General features: G+C 48.2%; 1 protein-coding gene and 1 long non-coding RNA gene across 2 annotated transcripts in view; one reads left to right on the top strand and one right to left on the bottom strand.

Annotated features, from left to right (window-relative positions):
- LOC147013993 (retinol dehydrogenase 12-like) overlaps window positions 1–2,732 on the bottom strand; it is a 13,777-nt gene extending 11,045 nt beyond the window's left edge. Inside the window, exons 1-2 of the mRNA XM_085851511.1 lie at window positions 2,554–2,732; window positions 483–601 (exon numbers count right to left, since the gene is read on the bottom strand). Coding sequence (XP_085707637.1) covers window positions 483–601; window positions 2,554–2,627 — 193 coding nt within the window. The 5' untranslated portion in view covers window positions 2,628–2,732. The remainder of the gene's footprint in view (window positions 1–482; window positions 602–2,553) is intronic.
- A 235-nt stretch (window positions 2,733–2,967) lies between these two features.
- Window positions 2,968–21,519, top strand: part of LOC147013991 (uncharacterized) — a 34,954-nt gene continuing 16,402 nt past the window's right edge. Inside the window, exon 1 of the long non-coding RNA XR_015050600.1 lies at window positions 2,968–3,114. This is a non-coding gene — a long non-coding RNA (uncharacterized LOC147013991). The remainder of the gene's footprint in view (window positions 3,115–21,519) is intronic.

The following is a 21,519-nucleotide window of genomic DNA, read 5'->3' as shown; positions in this document are numbered from 1 at the left end:
GGGGGATAATAAATTCATTTGGGGGAAGTGATCACAAGAGGATCGAGTAAAACTGAAAGCGATGGCCCTGACAGCATTTGTTCGAGTACCACGATAGCATCGTTTGCACTGAACACTGCCATGTTGTGAAGTGGTGCCAAGCACTCTTCGTTGGGGGGAAAGCTGCTTGCTAACGGATCACACCCCTGCTAACCTCAGAATCATTGCTTCCTCATCTGCTGTATCGTCTCTCTTGAGGTTACTTTTCATTTGGTGGTTTGCAAATCTGTGGGGAAAATGGCTTTGTAGTTCGACGTGCGAGCGCACCATTTTATTCAGGTTAAACTAGACTACAAAAATCATTAACTACATCCCAAGTATTCTTTTCTACATGATCCACAACTGACTTGCAAACAGCATCCTTCATGGGATGGAGAAACGGCAAAGTCACTGCAGTCCAAAATGGCCTTTTGCCGCAAATACAAGTACAGACAAACACCCACCACGCTTGGCCAGGTCTCGTGCAGTCTCTTTGCCAATGCCTGTGTTTGCGCCAGTGACAATGACAGTCTTCCCATCCAGGCGCGCAAGAGACGTGCACACACCGCCCGCAAAGTACCGCCTGGAAGAGCAGGAAACACGAGGATACAAACTGTGCCCAACTGCAAAGACCATTCCTTCAAACCATCACTAGGAGAGGTCGTCATTTTCATGAAATCAGGTGCATGTAAATTTCACAGTCAGATTCAATTAATGGCTAATGGAGGAGCTTGCACATAGTACCACACGCAGTACGTTAATATACATCAGTGTACTTTACAAAGATTTTGAAGATGTCCGTGAACGTTTTGCATAAACTTCAGGGACATTGGTGGTATATGAAATTTCAACCTGCACCTCCACATCAGGAGCCAGGAATTGAGCTGGGAACACCAACAGGTGAACCCCTTTAGAAAACATGTAACAAGTGCAGAAAAGACAAATCTATTTCTTCTTCTTCTTCATCCTATTCCCTTTAACAAGGGGTGAGGTCTGATGGCACCAAACTTCTGCCCTGCCTTGACCACAATGCTCCTCCACCTCCCTCTGTCCTCAGCCAACTCACTCCACTCTCCAATAACCCTAACTTACGGATATCCCTCCTCACACAATCCTCCCTTCTTATCCACTGTCTACCTCTTCCTCCTACCTTGCTCCCTCAATACCTGCTCTTTGCCATTCTCTCTTCCACCATCTGTACTAAGTGTCCAGCCCATCTCAGCAGCCATTTCACCAATCTCCCCATCAAACTCATCTGCACACCAATCTTCTCCCTCAGTTCATCCATCCTCCTTTTATGCATCCTCTTCACTCCTACAATCCTCCTGACCCAGTTGTTATTGCAAACCTGCAGCATCTGTTGCTGTCTCTGCTCGTGCCACCGTCTCCAGGTCATAAAGGTAGGCCGGCATTACACATGACATCAGAACTTTCCCTTTCAATGTTCTTGATATCTTTCTGTCTGCCATTACTTTCTTCACCCTCCTCCACGCATTCACACCAACCTGAATCCTCCTCCGCACCTCTGCCTCGGACTTACATCCCCGGTCACTGTTCTTCTCAGATATTCAAACCTATTTCCCTGCTTGATCTCCTTCCCTCGAACCTGATATTCATTTTATTTTCTCTGTTGCCAAAACCCACATCACCTCAGTCTTCTCTTTACTCATCTTCAACCCATGCTTCCCAAATGCCTCCTTCAACTCCCCCAGAACTTCCTGCACCTCCCACCCACTCTCCACAACAGCAGCATCAACAGCATCCTCCCCAGACTACTCCTCAAGCTCATCTTCCTGCTTCCCAGCTCCATCACCATGGTAAACATGAGTGGGCTGAGAACGCTTCCCTGTCTCAAACCGATGTTCACACTAAACTCTTAAACATCCCAGGACTAACCAACGCTCTTCCCTTCGCTAACAGTTAATAAAAATGGATAATAATTGGATTAGTTATGAAATAAAAAGTCATGATAAAAAGGCAGAGGGGAGGATCAGACACAAAACATGCCCTTTGAACCCCTCGAACAGGTAAACAGCATTGGACGGCTTGTAAACATGGAAGTTTGCTCAAGTTCAAAGTTTGTACAGAACTCGAGTTTGTTTTTGTAACATCAGATGAACAATCCCACAGGATGTGTACTTTATCCCACAGGAACATAGTTCACATTCCATCCACTAGATTCGGGTGTTTCAGGGCATGACAGTTGGAGTTCACCTTCATTTGGCGACACTGGCCAAATTTGGCCAACAGCAACAACCAAAGGGGAATGAACGTTCGGCCAGGAAAAGAAACAACGATCCAAATGAAAAAATGACACCCAGGGGGGTCTCCATGGAAACACAGAGGATCCACAGGTCACCATGAACACGTTAATTGACGGTCAGGGTCCTCTCACCACTCCAAACCTCCACATCGTGATTACAATACTTCACTCGGACCACTTATTAAACCGTCACTCACTGACTTCCCGCGCAATAAGTACAACCCACTGCGACCTGCGACCTGCGACCTGCACGGCCGACATGGCCAACATACCTGATGTTGGGATGGTAAAACCAACCAAGTCCCGCGCACACGCTCAAACCGCCAAGGACCAGCGGTAACGCCATGTGGTGCCGTTATGGAGGCCACGATATCCCGACTCGGTGTCGGCACCACCGCTTTCAAATGAACATGTCTTTAAATCCCACAATGCAATGCGGGAGTTCGCGGAACCGCAGAGCGGGCTCGTGCTTCTTCTTCTTCTTCTTTTTGAATTTTAAAGGTTCTTTCCGAGCCGGTAGGCTCTATACACGCCACGAACCTGAACGTGATCGAAATTGTTTTTTATCACATCGAGTGTAAGGAAATTTAAATGGATTTCCTACACTCCTTCAGGAATTTTAGCACCAGTTTACAGAGTTGAGAGTGTTTCTGGTTCATTGGCCTCAACATTCCCGGTAGATCCAACACGTTGATCCCCATTACTCCAACTTTCTGCACAAGATGCCTCCTGGGTCCCTCATCAAGAGGGCAATTCAGGAATAAATTATTTAGATCTTCGGGTTTCCTGGACGTCTCACAAAACCCCGGAGGCTGGCACCCAGTTTTATACAGGTATGAATGAAGGAGGCAATTAGTCTTAGCCGAACCAAGAGGTACCTGGTCTCTCAGGGAAACGATGGGAAGTTTAACTACAGGTGACCGTGTGACAGAATCTTCCCTTCATGCTGGAGTAAACGCTTGTTTGTTTCGCCTTAAATTAAATAAAAATGTCGATAACGTTTTAAATTAAATAAAGATGTCGATAACGCCTTAAATTAAATAAAGATGTCGATAACGTTTCAAATTAAATAAAGATGTCGATAACGCCTTAAATTAAATAAAGATGTCGATAACGTTTTAAATTAAAGATGTCGATAACGCCTTAAATTAAATAAAGATGTCGATAACGTTTCAAATTAAATAAAGATGTCGATAACGTTTTAAATTAAGTAAAGATGTCGATAACGCCTTAAATTAAATAAAGATGTCGATAACGCCTTAAATTAAATAAAGATGTCGATAACGCCTTAAATTAAATAAAGATGTCGATAACGCCTTAAATTAAATAAAGATGTCGATAACGTTTTAAATTAAAGATGTCGATAACGCCTTAAATTAAATAAAGATGTCGATAACGTTTCAAATTAAATAAAGATGTCGACAACGTTTTAAATTAAGTAAAGATGTCGATAACGCCTTAAATTAAATAAAGATGTCGATAACGCCTTAAATTAAATAAAGATGTCGATAACGTTTCAAATTAAATAAAGATGTCGATAACGTTTTAAATTAAATAAAGATGTCGATAACGTTTTAAATTATATAAAGATGTCGATAACGTTTTAAATTAAATAAAGATGTCGATAACGTTTTAAATTAAATAAAGATGTCGATAACGCCTTAAATTAAATAAAGATGTCGATAACGCCTTAAATTAAATAAAGATGTCGATAACGTTTTAAATTAAAGATGTCGATAACGCCTTAAATTAAATAAAGATGTCGATAACGTTTCAAATTAAATAAATATGTCGACAACGTTTTAAATTAAGTAAAGATGTCGATAACGCCTTAAATTAAATAAAGATGTCGATAACGCCTTAAATTAAATAAAGATGTCGATAACGTTTCAAATTAAATAAAGATGTCGATAACGTTTTAAATTAAATAAAGATGTCGATAACGTTTTAAATTATATAAAGATGTCGATAACGTTTTAAATTAAATAAAGATGTCGATAACGTTTTAAATTAAATAAAGATGTCGATAACGTTTTAAATTAAATAAAGATGTCGATAACGTTTTAAATTAAAGATGTCGATAACGCCTTAAATTAAATAAAGATGTCGATAACGTTTCAAATTAAATAAAGATGTCGACAACGTTTTAAATTAAGTAAAGATGTCGATAACGCCTTAAATTAAATAAAGATGTCGATAACGCCTTAAATTAAATAAAGATGTCGATAACGTTTCAAATTAAATAAAGATGTCGATAACGTTTTAAATTAAAGAAAGATGTCGATAACGTTTTAAATTATATAAAGATGTCGATAACGTTTTAAATTAAATAAAGATGTCGATAACGTTTTAAATTAAATAAAGATGTCGATAACGTTTTAAATTAAATAAAGATGTCGATAACGCCTTAAATTAAATAAAGATGTCGATAACGCCTTAAATTAAATAAAGATGTCGATAACGTTTTAAATTAAAGATGTCGATAACACCTTAAATTAAATAAAGATGTCGATAACGTTTCAAATTAAATAAAGATGTCGACAACGTTTTAAATTAAGTAAAGATGTCGATAACGCCTTAAATTAAATAAAGATGTCGATAACGCCTTAAATTAAATAAAGATGTCGATAACGTTTCAAATTAAATAAAGATGTCGATAACGTTTTAAATTAAATAAAGATGTCGATAACGTTTAAAATTAAATAAAGATGTCGATAACGTTTTAAATTAAATAAAGATGTCGATAACGCCTTAAATTAAATAAAGATGTCGATAACGTTTTAAATTAAATAAAGATGTCGATAACGCCTTAAATTAAATAAAGATGTCGATAACGTTTTAAATTAAATAAAGATGTCGATAACGTTTTAAATTAAATAAAGATGTCGATAACGCCTTAAATTCAATTAAGATGTCGATAACGTTTCAAATTAAATAAAGATGTCGATAACGTTTTAAATTAAATAAAGATGTCAATAACGTTTTAAATTAAGATGTCGATAATGCCTTAAATTAAATAAAGATGTCGATAACGTTTTAAATTAAATAAAGATGTCGATAACGCCTGAAATTAATTAAAGATGTCGATAACGCCTTAAATTAAATAAAGATGTCGATAACGTTTTAAATTAAATAAAGATGTCGATAACGCCTTAAATTAAATAAAGATGTCGATAATGCCTTAAATTAAATTAAGATGTCGATAACGTTTTAAATTAAATAAATATGTCGATAACACCTTAAATTCAATAAAGATGTCGGTAACGCCTTAAATTAAATAAAGATGTCGATAACGTTTCAAATTAAATGAAGATGTCGATAACGTTTTAAATTAAATAAAGATGTCGATAACGCCTTAAATTAAATAAAGATGTCGATAACGTTTTAAATTAAATAAAGATGTCGATAACGCCTTAAATTAAATAAAGATGTCGATATTCTTCTTCTTTCAGCTTGCTCCCGTTAGGGGTCGCCACAGCGGATCAACCGTCTCATTTCGCTCTGTCCTCCACATCTTCCATTGACACTCCAACCACGCGCATGTCCACCCTCACCGTATCCATGAACCTCTTCTTTGGCCTTCCTCTTCTCCTCCTGCCTAGCGGCTCCATCTTCAGCATCCTTCTCCCGATTTCCTCCGCTTCCCTCCTGTGCACATGTCCAAACCATCTCAATCTCGCCTCTCTCACTTTGTCTCCAAACCGTCCGACCTGCGCTGTCCCTCTAATATACTCATTCCTTATCCTGTCCATCCTCGTCACTCCCAATGAGAATCGCAGCATCGTTAACTCTGCCACCTCCAGCTCAGCTTCCTGTCTTTTTGTTAGTGCCACCGCCTCCAAACCATAAAACATAGCTGGTCTCACTACCGTCTTATATACTTTCCCCTTCACTCTTGCAGCTACCATTCTGTCACAAATCACTCCTGCAACTCTTCTCCAACCACTCCATCCTGCCTGCACTCTCTTTTTCACTTCTCTACCACACTCTCCGTTACTTTGGACAGTTGATCCCAAGTATTTGAACCCATCCACCTTCCCCACCTCAACTCCTTGCAACTGCACCATACCACTACCCTCCCTCTCATTTATGCACATGTACTCCGTCTTACTCCGACTGACTATCATTCCCCTTCTCTCCAGTGCGTACCTCCACCTCTCGAGGCTCGCCTCAGCCTGCTCCCTACTCTCCCTACAGATCATGAGGTCATCCGCGAACATCATAGTCCATGGAGACTCCAGTCTGATCTCGTCCGTCAACCTGTCCATCACCATTGCAAACAGGAAAGGGCTCAGAGTCGATCCTTGGTGCAATCCCACTTTTACCTTAAACCGGTCCGTCATTCCGACCGCACACCTCTCCGCTGTCACACTGTCCTCATACATATCCTGCACGATCCTCACATACTTCTCCACCACTCCCGACTTCCTCATACAATACCACAACTCCTCTCTTGGCACCCTATCATAAGCTTTCTCTAAATCCACAAACACACAATGTAACTCCTTCTGGCTTCCCTAAACTTCTCCATCAACATTCTCAAAGCAAACATTGCATCAGTGGTGCTCTTTCCTGGCATAAACACATATTGATGCTCACAGATCGTCACCTCTCCTCTCAACCTAGCTTCCACTACTCTTTCCCACACCTTCATGAGTTCATGGTGTGGCTTAACAACTTTATCCCTCTGTAATTTCCATAGCTCTGCACATCACCCTTGTTCTTGAAAATCGGAACCAGTACACTTAATCTCCACTCCTCCGGCATCCTCTCACTTTCCAAGACTTTATTACACAATCTGGTTAACAACCCCACTGCCATCTCTCCTAAGCACTTCCATGCCTCCACTGGTATATCATCTGGGCCAACTGCCTTTCCACTTTTCATCTTCTTCATAGCAGTCCTCACTTCATCCTTACTGATCCACCCCACTTCCAGATTCACTATCTCCACCTCTTGCAACCTTCTCTCTCTCTGTTTTTTTTCTTCATTCATCAGCTCCTCAAAGTACTCCATACACCTTCTCAACACACTCTCCTCGCTAGTCAGCACATTCTCATTTGCGTCCTTTATCACCCGAACCTGCAACACATCCTTCCCAGCTCAGTCCCTTTGTCTTGCCAATAGGTATAAATCCTTTTCCCTTCTTTTGTATCCAACTTCTCATACAGCTCGTCATATGCCTTTTCCTTGGCCTTTGCCACCTCTCTTTTTGCCTTTCGCCACCACTCCTTGTACGCCTGCCTACTTTCTTCATCTCTCTGACTATCCCACTTCTTTTTCGCCAACCCCTTCTTCCTTATACTTTCCTGTACTTCCTCGTTCCACCACCAAGTCTCCTTATCTTCCTTCCTCTGTCCAGATGTCACACCAAGTACCTTCCTAGCTATCTACTTCACCACTTCTGCTGTAGTTGCCCAATCATCCCACCCATCTTTACCACCATCCAACGCCTGTCTCACCTCCTCCCTAAATTTCACGCAACAGTCTTCCTCCTTCAGCTTCCACCATCTGGTCCTTGGTTCAGCCCTCACTCTCTTCCTCAACCTCACCTCTAAAGTCATCCCACAGACCACCAATCGATGCTGTCGAGCTGCACTCTCCCCTGCCACCACCTTACAGTCACTAATCTCTTTCAGGTTGCATCTCCTGCTTAAGATGTAATCCACCTGTGTGCACTTTCCTCCACTCTTGTATGTCACCCTGTGTTCCTCCTTCTTCTTGAAATACGTATTTACCACTGCCATTTCCATTCTTTTAGCAAACTCAACCACCATTTGCCCTTCCACATTTCTCTTGTTGAGACCGTACCCACCCATCACCTCCTCATCCTCTTTATTCCCTTCCCCAACATGGCCATTGAAATCTGCTCCAATCAACACTTTCATCCTTGGATACACTCTCCACCACTTCATCTAACTCACTCCAGAAATCTTCTTTATACTCCATCCCACACCCCATATGTGGGGCATATGCACTGATGACATTCATCATCACCCCTTCAATTTCCAACTTCACACTCATCACTCGGTCAGATACTCTCCTCACCTCCAATACCCTCTTGACATAATCTTCCTTCAGGATTACCCCGACACCATTTCTCCTCCCATCCACACCATGGTAGAACAGTTTGAAACCACCTCCAATGCTCCTTGCCTTACTCCCCATCCACTTGGTCTCTTGTACACACAGTATGTCCACCTTTCTTCTCTCCATCATATCAGCCAACTCTCGCCCTTTGCCAGTCATCGTTCCAACATTCAGAGTTCCAACTCTCACCTGCACACTTCTACCCTTCCCCCTCTCCCACTGCCTCCGGACTCGCCTTCCCTGTCTCCTTCTCCTCCTTCGCCCAGCAGTCGCACAATTTCCACTGGTACCCTGCTGACCACCGGTACCGGTGGCGGTCGTTGGTAACCCGGGCCTCTACCGATCCGGTATGGAAATTCGTTTTGTTGTCCGCATAATGATTTGGCATAGGTTTTTACGCCGGATGCCCTTCCTGACGCAACCCTGGTCGCCTCTTACGACACACAGGGATACGGTACACCTATTCTAACCGGGGCATACACCGGGCCCAGTACAACTGGTACTCATTTCGCCGACCTTGGAAGGATGGCAGGCTGAGTCAACCCCCTGGTGTTTTCGAGTTGGTATATATATATATATATATATATATATATATATATATATATATATATATATATATATATATATATATATATATATATATATATATATATACATATATATACATATATATATATATATATATATATATATATATATATATATATATATATTGTTACGGATTCGCGCCCGCCGGCGTGCGGACGGCCACGTAACTCGAATCGTGGCACGTCGCCCACCGGACGGACAATCCAGTGGTGACCCTCTCGGACTAACGCCGGGAACCAGTCACGGGTGGACCTTTCGGTCTCACCACGATCGCGCCAATCGGCCCCCGCGTGGGATAGGGTTGCTCGCCAAATTCGACCTACCTAAGTACCCACACGGAGGGTAGACCGGGCGATCGCACCTCGCCGCAGGTCGACTTCGGACACGGGCCACTTTAAGCGACCCGTTCCGTACTATCGGGATAACTGAGCGGTGTTATCGTCAACCTCGACGGTTCGATTAATTATTGGGCGTATTTAGCCCACGACCAACCCTTTACGTGAAGTAAGATGGAGATTCAATGAAAGAAAAGACGAAGCGAAACGGGAAAAACAGTTCAACAATAAGCACATTTATTTCGCGATGAACGGAAAGCACACATATACAATTCCACCAAAAGCAAATGTAACAGTAGAAGAAGCACACAATTCTGCACAAAAAGCAAATGTAACAGAGAAACACAATGCAGATCTACTACCGACTACCGAGCACACGGCAACACTTATACAGTTTTACTTCACAGACGGCGCCGACAACACATATACTCAAAGCAAAAGAAAAAGGGACCACCCTCAATGATGAGGGGGGCAGACAGGCCTGGGACCGAGACCGTGTCGAGCCTACCCGTCTGGTGATGAGCCGCAAAATGGCGGTGGCGCCCTGACTCCGCGGGCCTCGCTGGCACTGCCTGGAAATGGGGTGGGAACGGGGCCCCCTTCTCACACTATCTCAGCGCGGGGGGGGGGGGGAACAGGAGGGGGTTGTTGATGCTCGGGGGACGAGGATATCTCGCTGGCTTGGGTCCCGCGACGAGCGTCTCCACCGCGACCTCGGTCGCGTTACCGGCCTCCCCTCTCCGCAGCTCCCCGACTCTGACACGAGCGCCCTCTCGACTGCCTTCGCCGCCGCCACCTCTCCAACTCTCCCACTCTCCACTCTTCTCAGCTCCGTCCAACTGCTTTCTCCGACTCTTCTCTTCTCAACTCTCCTTGACTGACTCAACTACTCGGCGAGCGAACGTGGCCCTTTATAGCCCCCGGGGCTTCGCTCCTTCACCTTCGACCCTTCACCTCTGGCTGGCTCCCCATTGGACAGAGGAAAAGTGGGCGTGAATGATTTTTGATCCGCGAATCGGCATATAGCGATTATACTCCGACGCACCTGGAGGCGGGGCCAAATCGCCCCACGTTCGCTGATAGGACGGAACAGAAGTGGGCGTGAATCGTTTTTGATCCGATTTCTCGGAAAGGCCGGCGCCTTTGCACCCGCTGCTCGGTGCGCGCCCTGCACGAGTCCAGGATCGGCGCCCACAAGCGGCGCGGGAATGGCGGTGATGCGATGGTTGCGAGAGCGAGATGTGACGGTAAAGGTCGTGGCTGTTGTTGTGAAGCGGCGTTGCGGTTGGTGGTTGTTGTGTGATGGCTGTTGAGACGTGGTTGGTGGTGGTTGTGGTGGTAGTAATGGCGGCTGGTCCAAAATAAAGATAGTAAAAGAAAAACGGCTATCCTGAAGGGTCGCAGCCCGAATGAATGAGATTTATTCCCACTAAACAACGGGTTTGGACTAACTACACATATACTTACAGAGATATCTCACCTCCGGGACCTGAATGGTGGTTTGCGAATTTCGTCAACCACAACACTACCCCCTCCCCTTTTTACAGACTCGTCCCGAGTCGTCAAATTTTCGTGTGCCATCATGTGTAGTTTTCCCCGAGTACATTTTACCTACGGATCCCTGAGTGCGACATTCATGGTATTCGTGTCCCCAAAATAAATAACCTGAGGGCTAACTACCTAAACAAACCCACTCACACGGACGACTTAAATAAAATTGCCGGCGCTAAGACAGACATGCCGGGGGCGCACTCATATGTACAGTACATCTTAACCTTAACTTACAAATTTTACACTAAACCATGGCCCAGGATCAATGAACTCTGCAAAAAGAAAGCAGTTAGCAGGGAGCCAGGCTGCTCGCATGCAGTCTCTGGCTCAAACAATGCAGGTGACAGGGAACGTGGCCGGCTGCTCACACGCAGTCCAAGGCCTTCCCTTTTGAACTGAACACAGTGAACCACAACGGTGCATGGGCTGCACAAACGCAGTCTCCGTGCCAGCTCAAGTGGCACACGCAATGAGCACAACGGATGGATGGATGGATGGATGGATGGATGAATGGATGGACGCAAACACGGTGCACGGGCCGCCACTGCAGGCCCGTGTTGTAGCTGCCAACAGGGCAGTTCTCGCAGCTTGCAAACTGTTGCTTTCTGATCCTGGCGCACATGGCAATGAACAGGGGGGGGGGGCAAAGCAAAAATTGAACGGGGCTGGTGAACAGGGGCAGTGGGCATGGCATGGCAAAGGTGATCAGGCAAACACAACCCGCAGAAGAAGGCCGCTGCAGGCAAACACAGCCGGCAGACGAACTGGCCGGCACAGGCCTTGCAAAAAACAGCTGCAGACGATCCGGCCGATGCAGGCCTTGCAGCACAGCAGCTGCAGACGATCCAGCCGGCACAAGCCTTGCAGCAAAACAACAGCTGCCGATGAAGTGGGCCGGCCTTTGCCTTGCAGCAACGCAGCCAGCAGATGAAGCTGGCCAGCCTTTGCCGTTCAGTGGAGGTTGGTGGAGGAAGTGCGGTGGTGCTGGCCACTCGGAAGGCGGGCTCGGATCTACTCTACGGTCTCCCTCCCAGCCTATCGCCTTTGCCTGTCATTGTCTATACCCACTCCCTTGGTTTGTCAAGCCAAATTTAGCCCCAACTTATTTTTTTGTTGTTGTTTTTATTTTTACTTCCCCACTATAAATCGTCCCCTAACCCCCTTTATTGTCCTTGTTTGGCTAACCTATCTCGTCACCTAGCCTACTCCCAACCCCTACATTCCCTTCCCGGAGGGGAACAAGGGAGAGCTAGCGTCCTGTGTCGAGGCCCAATTCAAGCCTCAGGATGGCCTCCCCAGACTTCAGCGATCTATAACACAAAGTGGGTCCAGCGGCCCACAACGAGAGCGAGGGGATGGATGGTGCGGATGGGTACACTTCCTAATCTACCCTATCCATTTAACTGTTAAACTACCCCGGGGCTTTCAACAAGCGCCTCGCGCTTAAGCTATTGGTTCTATAAACCCAGATTCCCGTCGCCTGTGTTGGTGTCCTTACAATTTCGGGCCTCGCCCCCCAATTTTCTCTCCGTGCCCTCACACGGTCTCATGGCTGGGACGCGTGGCTCCCTTTGGCAGGCACGACCCTCTGCCGAATCTCCCGCTATGGCACCCCCGGGCACTCCACTGCCTCAGAGCCTACCAGCTCCCTAAACACCGGGGAGTGCCCCCCATGGCACCTCCCCTGAAATGCACACGTGGCAGGCTGGCTTCCCAGGCCCCTTTCCGAGGGTCACCCGTGCCCACAACACTGCCCACGCGGCTAATGGCGCCCCGGGCCCCCGCACCAAGCAGGCGCACCCGTGCCCACTACGCTATCCCGGCCCCCCATGGGCCCTTGGCCTACCACGGCCGACTAGCCTGGTGCCCGGGGTACCCACTCAGCGATACTCACCTTTCGCAGCCACGCTCCCAGCCCGTCAACAGAGCTCCTGCACCCCTCCAAACGGGTTTCGAGCCTACTTCCCCACCAACAACAAAACGACCTCCATTTTTCAATTTAACTAACCCCCTAACTCACTACACTGACCGCGGGGTCCCTTGGGCGGGAGTCACTCCTCCCCCCAATCACTCATCGCACCATGCATTCCCCATTCACTCCACACACACAGACCCGCTGGCCTCACTCACTCAACATGTCTCCACCTCATAACTCTTCAACACACACACCGCTGAACTCTGCCATCCTTCTAACTACCTCCCCTAACTAACTCGTGCTCCCACGTCGTCCCTGAAACTAGTAGCACGTTCCTTTTAACACTACGTAGCTAAACTACGTCCCCTCTACACACTCACAAGTCTGTCCATGTCCTCATATGTCCCAAAAATCACGTTCCCAACCTAAATCTGGCTACAATCCCTCTAACTAATCCATTCCACGGACTCCATGAGGACTTACCCCTGCCCCATGAAGTCGGTCTAATTAAGCTAACCCTTCCCCCTAACTAGTTTCACCCTGTGCCCTGGTAAGGGGGTCTTCCACCCCTTGCCCGGGAATCCTGTGCACCCGAAAGTGAGGCTTGCTTTTTCTTTTTTTTTCACATGCGCAGCACCAGCGCGGCAACTCACAGCTCACGCACTTTGCACCTGCCCGTGACGTCATGCAGCTGCACGTGTACCTCGTCCCTCCTTGGACGGTGCCATCCGGCAGGGATACCCCTCCTGCCGGATTCCAACCCCACGTGCAGCCATGACGTCACCGTGCGCATAAAAAAAAAACACAAGCCCCACGTCTCGAGGGGTTCCCCACGCGAACACGTGCTCTGCCCGTTGGAGCTTCACACACACGCCCGCGTAGAGAACCCGTCCGGTCCAAATCCATAATCCTGCCTAAACTTTGTCCGTCCGCGGGATCGGCAAATCCACCGCGTGCGTTTCCGGACCGGGACTTCACTCCCGCAAACGAGCACGTGGGGGCCTCGTGCGTTGCACAGCACGGACCTCGTGCTCGCTGCTGGGTGAACCCGGCACGGTCCCCGAAACAACTACAGCCACTACCCGGCTTTCGTTCCTTTGTCGCCGTCGTCGTCTCCATTCAACACACGCACTCCCGCGTGTTACGAAGCTAACACACCTCACCTCACCATTAAACTCACACCGGGAGACGCGGCTGCATGTTCACACATGCCGACCGACATCTCAGGTCAGGTCAGGTATGGGAGCATGTGCCAGAACAGCGCGTCGCTGCGTCCACTTTCCGCCGGTACTCCAGGGGCCTCCGTCTGGCCATCCCCCAGGCAGATGCCAGGCCCATCCCCATCTCCTTGAGATAATGGTCAACCTGCTGCAACCATAAGGCACGTGGTCGGCCCACTGGCCTCCTCCACTCATGAGACTCCCTCGCTGAGAGAATCTGGTGAGCAGGATCAGCGTCAGGAAAACGAGCCACATGTCCATACAGCCGCAGCTGACGCTCACGGACTATGCAGATAACAAATCTCATCCGAGTCTCTCTCAGCAACCGCTCGTTGGACACAAAATCCGACCAGCGATAGCCAAGGATTCTCCGAAGAGACCTGGTACCAAAGGCATTAAGTCTCCGTCTCAGATCCTTGGTCAAAGTCCAAGTCTCGCACCCATAGAGCAAGACTGGAAGTACCAAGGACCTGAAGACTCGGACTTTCGTCCTCCCGCACAGGTACCGGCAGCGCCACACCCCATGATCCAGTGAATCCATGACTCCCCAGGCCCGACCCAGACGTCTATTGACCTCCGGCTCACAACCTGCGGAGACATGAATATCACTGCCAAGGTAAGTGAATCTATCCACGACCTCAACATCCTCACCACAAACAGACACAGACAGGACAGCAGCATCCAAGATGTCACCGAAAGCCTGGATCTTTGTTTTGACCCAAGAAATCCGTAATCCCAACGGCTCCGACTCCTCATTCAGCACCCCGAGGGCCCCCAAGAGGATGTCTAAAGTCTCCGCAAAGATGACTGCATCATCTGCAAAATCAAGGTCCGAGATCTTGACATTGCCAAACGATGCACCGCAACTTGATTTCTCCGACATCCTCCCAAAAATCCAGTCCATACAAGTGCTGAAAAGTGTGGGGGCAAGTACACACCCCTGACGAACTCCAGTAACAACTGGAAATAAGTCAGAGATGGTACCACCACACTTCACAGCACTCTCAGTACCAGAGTAGAGTTCAGACATCAGATCGATCAGTTTTGGTGGCACCCCACGAAGACCAAGAATCCTCCAGAGGACATCCCGATTCACTGAATCGAACGCTTTACAGAGATCAACATAGGCTGCAAGCAGCCCCTGCCGAAACTCTCGTCTGCGTTCGGTGAGGACACGAAGTGCAAGGATACGGTCAATCGTTGACCTCTTTGGTGTAAAGCCTGACTGCTCTGGACGCTGGTGCTCAAGCAGATGGTGGCGAACCCTATCAAGAATTATCCGAGCAAAGACCTTGCCCGGCACTGAGAGCAGCGTCACCCCTCGGTAGTTGTTGCAGTCTTGGCGATCACCCTTCCCTTTCCAGAGAGGGACAACAAGGCCCCTCTTCCAGTCAGTTGGGATGATGCCTGTGTTCCAGGCAGAGCACAAAACTGCATGCAACGACGCGAATGCAGCATTTCCACCAGCCTTGAGAAGTTCGGCATGGATGCCACAGATCCCTGGAGCTTTGCCCCGTTTCAACTGGTTCACCGCAGCCCGTGTTTCCACAAGCGATGGTGGACCACAGTTGATTTGAGGGTCAGCAACAGGGATTGTAACACCCTTGACGTCCAACTCGACAGCTGGGGGATCAGCCTGGTACAACCGCTCAAAGTAACCGGCCCAGCGGGCCTTCACTTCAGACTCCTCTGTCAAGAGCCTACCACTCTCTGCTCGAACTGCAGTGCTGCGAGGGATGGGCTTGGATGAACGTAATGCGCGAATTCTCCTGTAAGCGGGACGAGAATCACCTGTCCACAGGTGATGCTCTACCCCCTCACAGATTCCTCGCACATAGGCCTCCTTGTCCACCCTCAGTGCACGTACAGTTTTACGCCTCAGCTCCCTGAACAGCTCAGCTCTGCCATTCAGCCTGGCCCTGCGACTCTGGTCAATGGTATCCAGTGTCCCTTGAGAGACAAAATTCTTCTTTGCCCTGCGGTGAACTCCAAGGCATCCACCGGCAACATCAAGGACGGTGGTCTTGAAGGTGCTCCACAACTCTTCAGGACCCCCCAAAGCACCCAGACCCCCCAAGTGTCCACTCAGCCTGTTCGCAAACTCCTCAGCTACTCTCTCATCCCTGAGCTTGGCAACATCCAGCCTAGGCTGGGATGGTACCATTCTCCAGGATTTAAGGTGCAGCTTTAGAGTTGCTACAACAAGCCTGTGGTCAGTATTGAGGAACTGAGCACTCCGGTAGACCCTGCAGTTCTGGATCATCCTCCAACGACCGTCAATGAGGACATGGTCAATCTCCTTTGCCACACCGCCAGCGTTGGAATACCAAGTCCAGCGATGAGCTTGCGGGCGCTGAAACCATGAACCAGCCACCCTAAGTCCATGACTTCTTGCAAAGTCAAGGAACTTAGTGCTATTCTGGTTCATAGTTCCTGACCCATGGGGACCAACACACACCTCATAACCATCCCTATCAGTTCCAGTCGATGCATTGAAATCCCCCAAGACTAGAAGTGTATCTCGTCTGGGGCACTGATCAACCACAGACTCGAGTGTGGCGTAGAATGTGTCCTTCACGGTAAGATCACTCGCCTCAGTCGGAGCATAAATAGAGACCAGGGAAATGACACCTAAGGAGTGACGAATCCTTAATCTCATAATACGCTCGTTGACCGGTGTTACCTCAATTATCATTGGGGTCAGCTTATTGGACACAGCTACAGCAACTCCTTGGGTATGGTAACCATCAGAGCGACCAGACCAATAGTAGGTGTAACCACCCACCATTATCTCGCCGCAATCCGGTCTCCGAACCTCAGAGAGAGCTGCAATCCCGATGTCCAAACGCTTGAGCTCAGATGATAACAGAGACAGGTGATCATCCTCTCTTAGGGATAGGACATTCCAGGCACCCACCCGAAGGGACCGCCTCAGGTTAACCCAAGGAGACCGCCGTCTGGTGGACGACACCTCAGCACCACTCCGACACACTCTCCCGCAATCTGACCCAGGGATGTTACCCCGTGGTTTCCCTCCTATCAAAGATTGGGGGTCCCGAAGGCTTTGCCCCAATCCCATCATCCGGTGAGCTGCCCTGCGAAGGGAAGCTGCACAGGAGGTACTCCCACGGAGTGGGTTTTCAGATTTTTTTGCGTTTTTGCGTTTTGCGGAATGAAGCGTTTTATGGTGGCCGGAGTGCAAATCCTGCCACCAACCTCCTAATAAGAAGTAACCCAACTGCAGGAGGACGTCCGCAGACACAGTTGGGCACTAGATATGGATGGCCGTTGGCTCTCTCCTGACCGACATCTCCCTTACACACAACGACCTTGCACACGCTGTCTCTCTCACACTCGGCCGCTCACTCACGCATGCCATTACCCTCACACTGCCCATACCACTCACACGTGGTGCTCCATTCATACTGGCCGTTTCACTCACGCATGCCGCCTCCCTCGCACACGTGGCTCCACTCACTCGCGGCCTTTCACTCACTCGTGCCATTTCCCTCACACAAACCATACTACTCACACACACGGGGGCACTCGCTCGTGGTGCCTCATCCACACACGGCGTGCTGGGAAGCACGATCTTCTGCTCACTTACCACCACACCACTCACACACGGGGTTGCTTCCACACACGGGGTCTTTGTCACCCACCCGGTCGCTCTCACACACGCCCTTGCACCCGCGCTATGCGTGCGTTGCAGCACGCATTTCGCCACACTCGTGAACACACACCTCGACACCACACACACCGGGACAACCACACTGGGGATTCGTGTCCCCACAAGGGTCTCCGGGGCCTCTATACCCCCCAAGCTCTCCGTGCACCTGTCCACAGCACTCGTCCCCTCGACCTCGCAAAGCACGACCGAACCCACCTGGTCGTGACTCGCCTCAAGGGGGCATACTCCCTCCCCTCTTTCCTGGAGGAGGCTATCCAGCTGCTCGCACTGGGTCCCTACACGCTCCGTGAGCTCACCTTCACTGTCCTCCACTACCTCTGTGTGTGTGTGTTCGTCTCTAACCACGTCTTCATAGTGTAGTCTTTCCTCTATCGTTCCCATCTCCCGTGTCTCTGTACATTTACTCGTTTCTGTTGTCCCCTCCTGTCTATTAGTCTCCGCTTCTTTCTGGCGTCTTTCCCTTATCTTTATGTAGGTCAACCTTGCTTTCTCCTTAAGTCGCTCCCATCCTTCCCTGTTTTTCACTCCTTGCTCTTTCACGATCTCCGCGTACCTCATCCTTGCTTTCCGTCTTAATTGTTCTTTTCTCTCCCTCGCAATTCCTTTCACCTCGTCTCTTATCTCCCTCGTGCACGTCTCCATCACGCTTCTCGCCCAATACGTCCCCCGAATTATTTTCTCCTTACCCGCCTCCACCGCGGGCCCGACAGCCGTTGCACTCCCTCCCAGCTCGTTCGCTCCCACACGTGGCGTCGCCTCCATGCCCGCCTGCAGGCTTCGGCCTATTTTCTGCATCTCACCCCGCAGCTCTTTCATTTCTTCCTTCATTTTGAGTGCGTTTGTTTCCATATTCGTTTTCATTTCGTGCATGTCCCCACTGATTCCTGCCAGCATGGCGCATAGCCGGGCCATGTTGGGTGCGCTTGGGTGAGCCGATTCGGCAAGAATCGGGGGGTTTTGGCGGAGAGGGGGAGGGGAGGTGTCATACACCGCGGCCGCCGCCTCACCTATTTCGGGCTCTGGGTTCAGTTGGGGGAGTTCGTGTTCCTGCACAACCAACATTTCCTGCACGGGGATTTCATCCTGGACCATGGATCCTACATTACTACACATATACATTTCTAATACCCCCGGCTCCCGCTCGCCTTGAGACGCCATCTTATTTCTCGTAAAGGGTGAATTTGAATCGCTCGTAATTTGGAGGGAATCGGGGGTCGCTCCTCTCACCCCTGGACCGATTCCCGTGAATTTAGCTGGAGACAGGAGAGCCCGTTGTCCCGTTCTCCGACACTAGTGTCGCGAGGAGGGGGATGAGTTTGTATCCCACTCCTGACACCAGTGTTGCGGATTCGCGCCCGCCGGCGTGCGAGCGGCCACGTAACTCGAATCGCGGCACGTCGCCCACCGGACGGACAATCCCGTCGTGACCCTCTCGGACTAACGCCGGGAACTAGTCACGGGTGGGCCTTTCGGCCTCACCACGATCGTGCCAATCGGCCCCCCGCGTGGGATAGGGTTGCTCGCCAAATTCGACCTACCTAAGTACCCACACGGAGGGTAGACCGGGCGATCGCACCTCGCCGCAGGTCGACTTCGGACACGGGCCACTTTAAGTGACCCGTTCCGTACTATCGGGATAACCGAGCGGTGTTATCGTCAACCTCGACGGTTCGATTAATTATTGGGCGTATTTAGCCCACGACCAACCCTTTACGTGAAGTAAGATGGAGATTCAATAAAGGAAAAGACGAAGCGAAACGGGAAAAACAGTTCAACATAAAGCACATTTATTCCGCGGCAAACGGAAAGCACACATCTACAATTATACACCAAAAGCAAATGTAACAGTAGAAGAAGCACACAATTCTGCACAAAAAGCAAATGTAACAGAGAAACACAATGCAGATCTACTACCGACTACCGAGCACACGGCAACACTTATACAGTTTTACTTCACAGACGGCGCCGACAACACATATACTCAAAGCAAAAGAAAAAGGGACCACCCTCAACGATGAGGGGGGCAGACGGGCCTGGGGCCGAGACCGCGTCGAGCCTACCCGTCTGGTGATGAGCCGCAAAATGGCGGTGGCGCCCCGACTCCGCGGGCCTCGCTGGCACTGCCTGGAAATGGGGTGGGAACGGGCCCCCTTCTCACACTATCTCAGCCCGGGGGGGAAACAGGAGGGGGTTGTTGATGCTCGGGGGACGAGGATATCTCACTGGCTTGGGTCCCGCGACGAGCGTCTCCACCTCGACCTCGGTCGCGTTACCGGCCTCCCCTCTCCGCAGCTCCCCGACTCTGACACGAGCGCCCTCTCGACTGCCTTCGCCGCCGCCACCTCTCCAACTCTCCACTCTTCTCAGCTCCGTCCAACTGCTTTCTCCGACTCTTCTCTTCTCAACTCTCCTTGACTGACTCAACTACTCGGCGAGCGAACGTGGCCCTTTATAGCCCCCGCGGCTTCGCTCCTTAACCTTCGACCCTTCACCTCTGGCTGGCTCCCCATTGGACAGAGGAAAAGTGGGAGTGAATGATTTTTTATCCGCGAATCTGCATATAGCGATTATACTCCGACGCACCTGGAGGCGGGGCCAAATCGCCCCACGTTCGCTGATAGGACGGAACAGAAGTGGGCGTGAATCGTTTTTGATCCGATTTCTCGGAAAGGCCGGCGCCTTTGCACCCGCTGCTCGGTGCGCGCCCTGCACGAGTCCAGGATCGGCGCCCACAAGCGGCGGGGGAATGGCGGTGATGCGATGGTTGCGAGAGCGAGATGTGACGGTAAAGGTCGTGGCTGTTGTTGTGAAGCGGCGTTGCGGTTGGTGGTTGTTGTGTGATGGCTGTTGAGACGTGGTTGGTGGTGGTTGTGGTGGTAGTAATGGCGGCTGGTCCAAAATAAAGATAGTAAAAGAAAAACGGCTATCCTGAAGGGTCGCAGCCCGAATGAATGACATTTATTCCCACTAAACAACGGGTTTGGACTAACTACACATATACTTACAGAGATATCTCACCTACGGGACCTGAATGGTGGTTTGCGAATTTCGTCAACCACAACACTATATACACATCTATATATATATATATATATATATATATATATATATATATATATATATATATATATATATATATATATATATATATATATATATATATATATATATATATATATATATATATATATATACACACATCTACATATCAATATCTATATCTATATACATGATACATATATTAATTCAGTGTCCAAACAGGGCTTGAACTCAGGACCTTCTGGGCCTTCTGGGTCCCAAGCCACTGCACTAACCACTCTGCCAACACCAGGCTTAAATAAAGATGTCGATAATGCCTTAAATTATATAAAGATGTCGATAACGTTTTAAATTAAAGATGTCGATAACGCCTTAAATTAATAAAGATGTCGATAACGTTTTAAATTAAATAAAAATGTCGATAACGCCTTAAATTAAATAAAGATGTCGATAACGTTTTAAATTAAATAAAGATGTGGATAACGTTTTAAATTAAATAAAGATGTCGATAACGTTTTAAATTAGATAAAGATGTCGATAACGTTTTACATTAAATAAAGATGTCGATAACGTTTTAAATTAAATATAGATGTCGATAACGCCTTAAATTAAATAAAGATGTCGATAACGCCTTAAATTAAATAAAGATGTCGATAACGTTTCAAATTAAATGAAGATGTCGATAACGTTTTAAATTAAATAAAGATGTCGTTAACGTTTTAAATTAAATAAAGATGTCGATAACGTTTGAAATTAAATAAAGATGTCGATAACGTTTTAAATTAAATAAAGATGTCAATAACGTTTTA

Source organism: Eptatretus burgeri, chromosome 13 (genome assembly GCF_056783735.1).
Source record: "Eptatretus burgeri isolate ZD-2024b chromosome 13, Ebu_testis_v1, whole genome shotgun sequence".
Taxonomy (NCBI): domain Eukaryota; kingdom Metazoa; phylum Chordata; class Myxini; order Myxiniformes; family Myxinidae; genus Eptatretus; species Eptatretus burgeri.
Note: the sequence above shows the minus strand (reverse complement) of the source record. Positions and strands in the feature narration are given on the sequence as shown.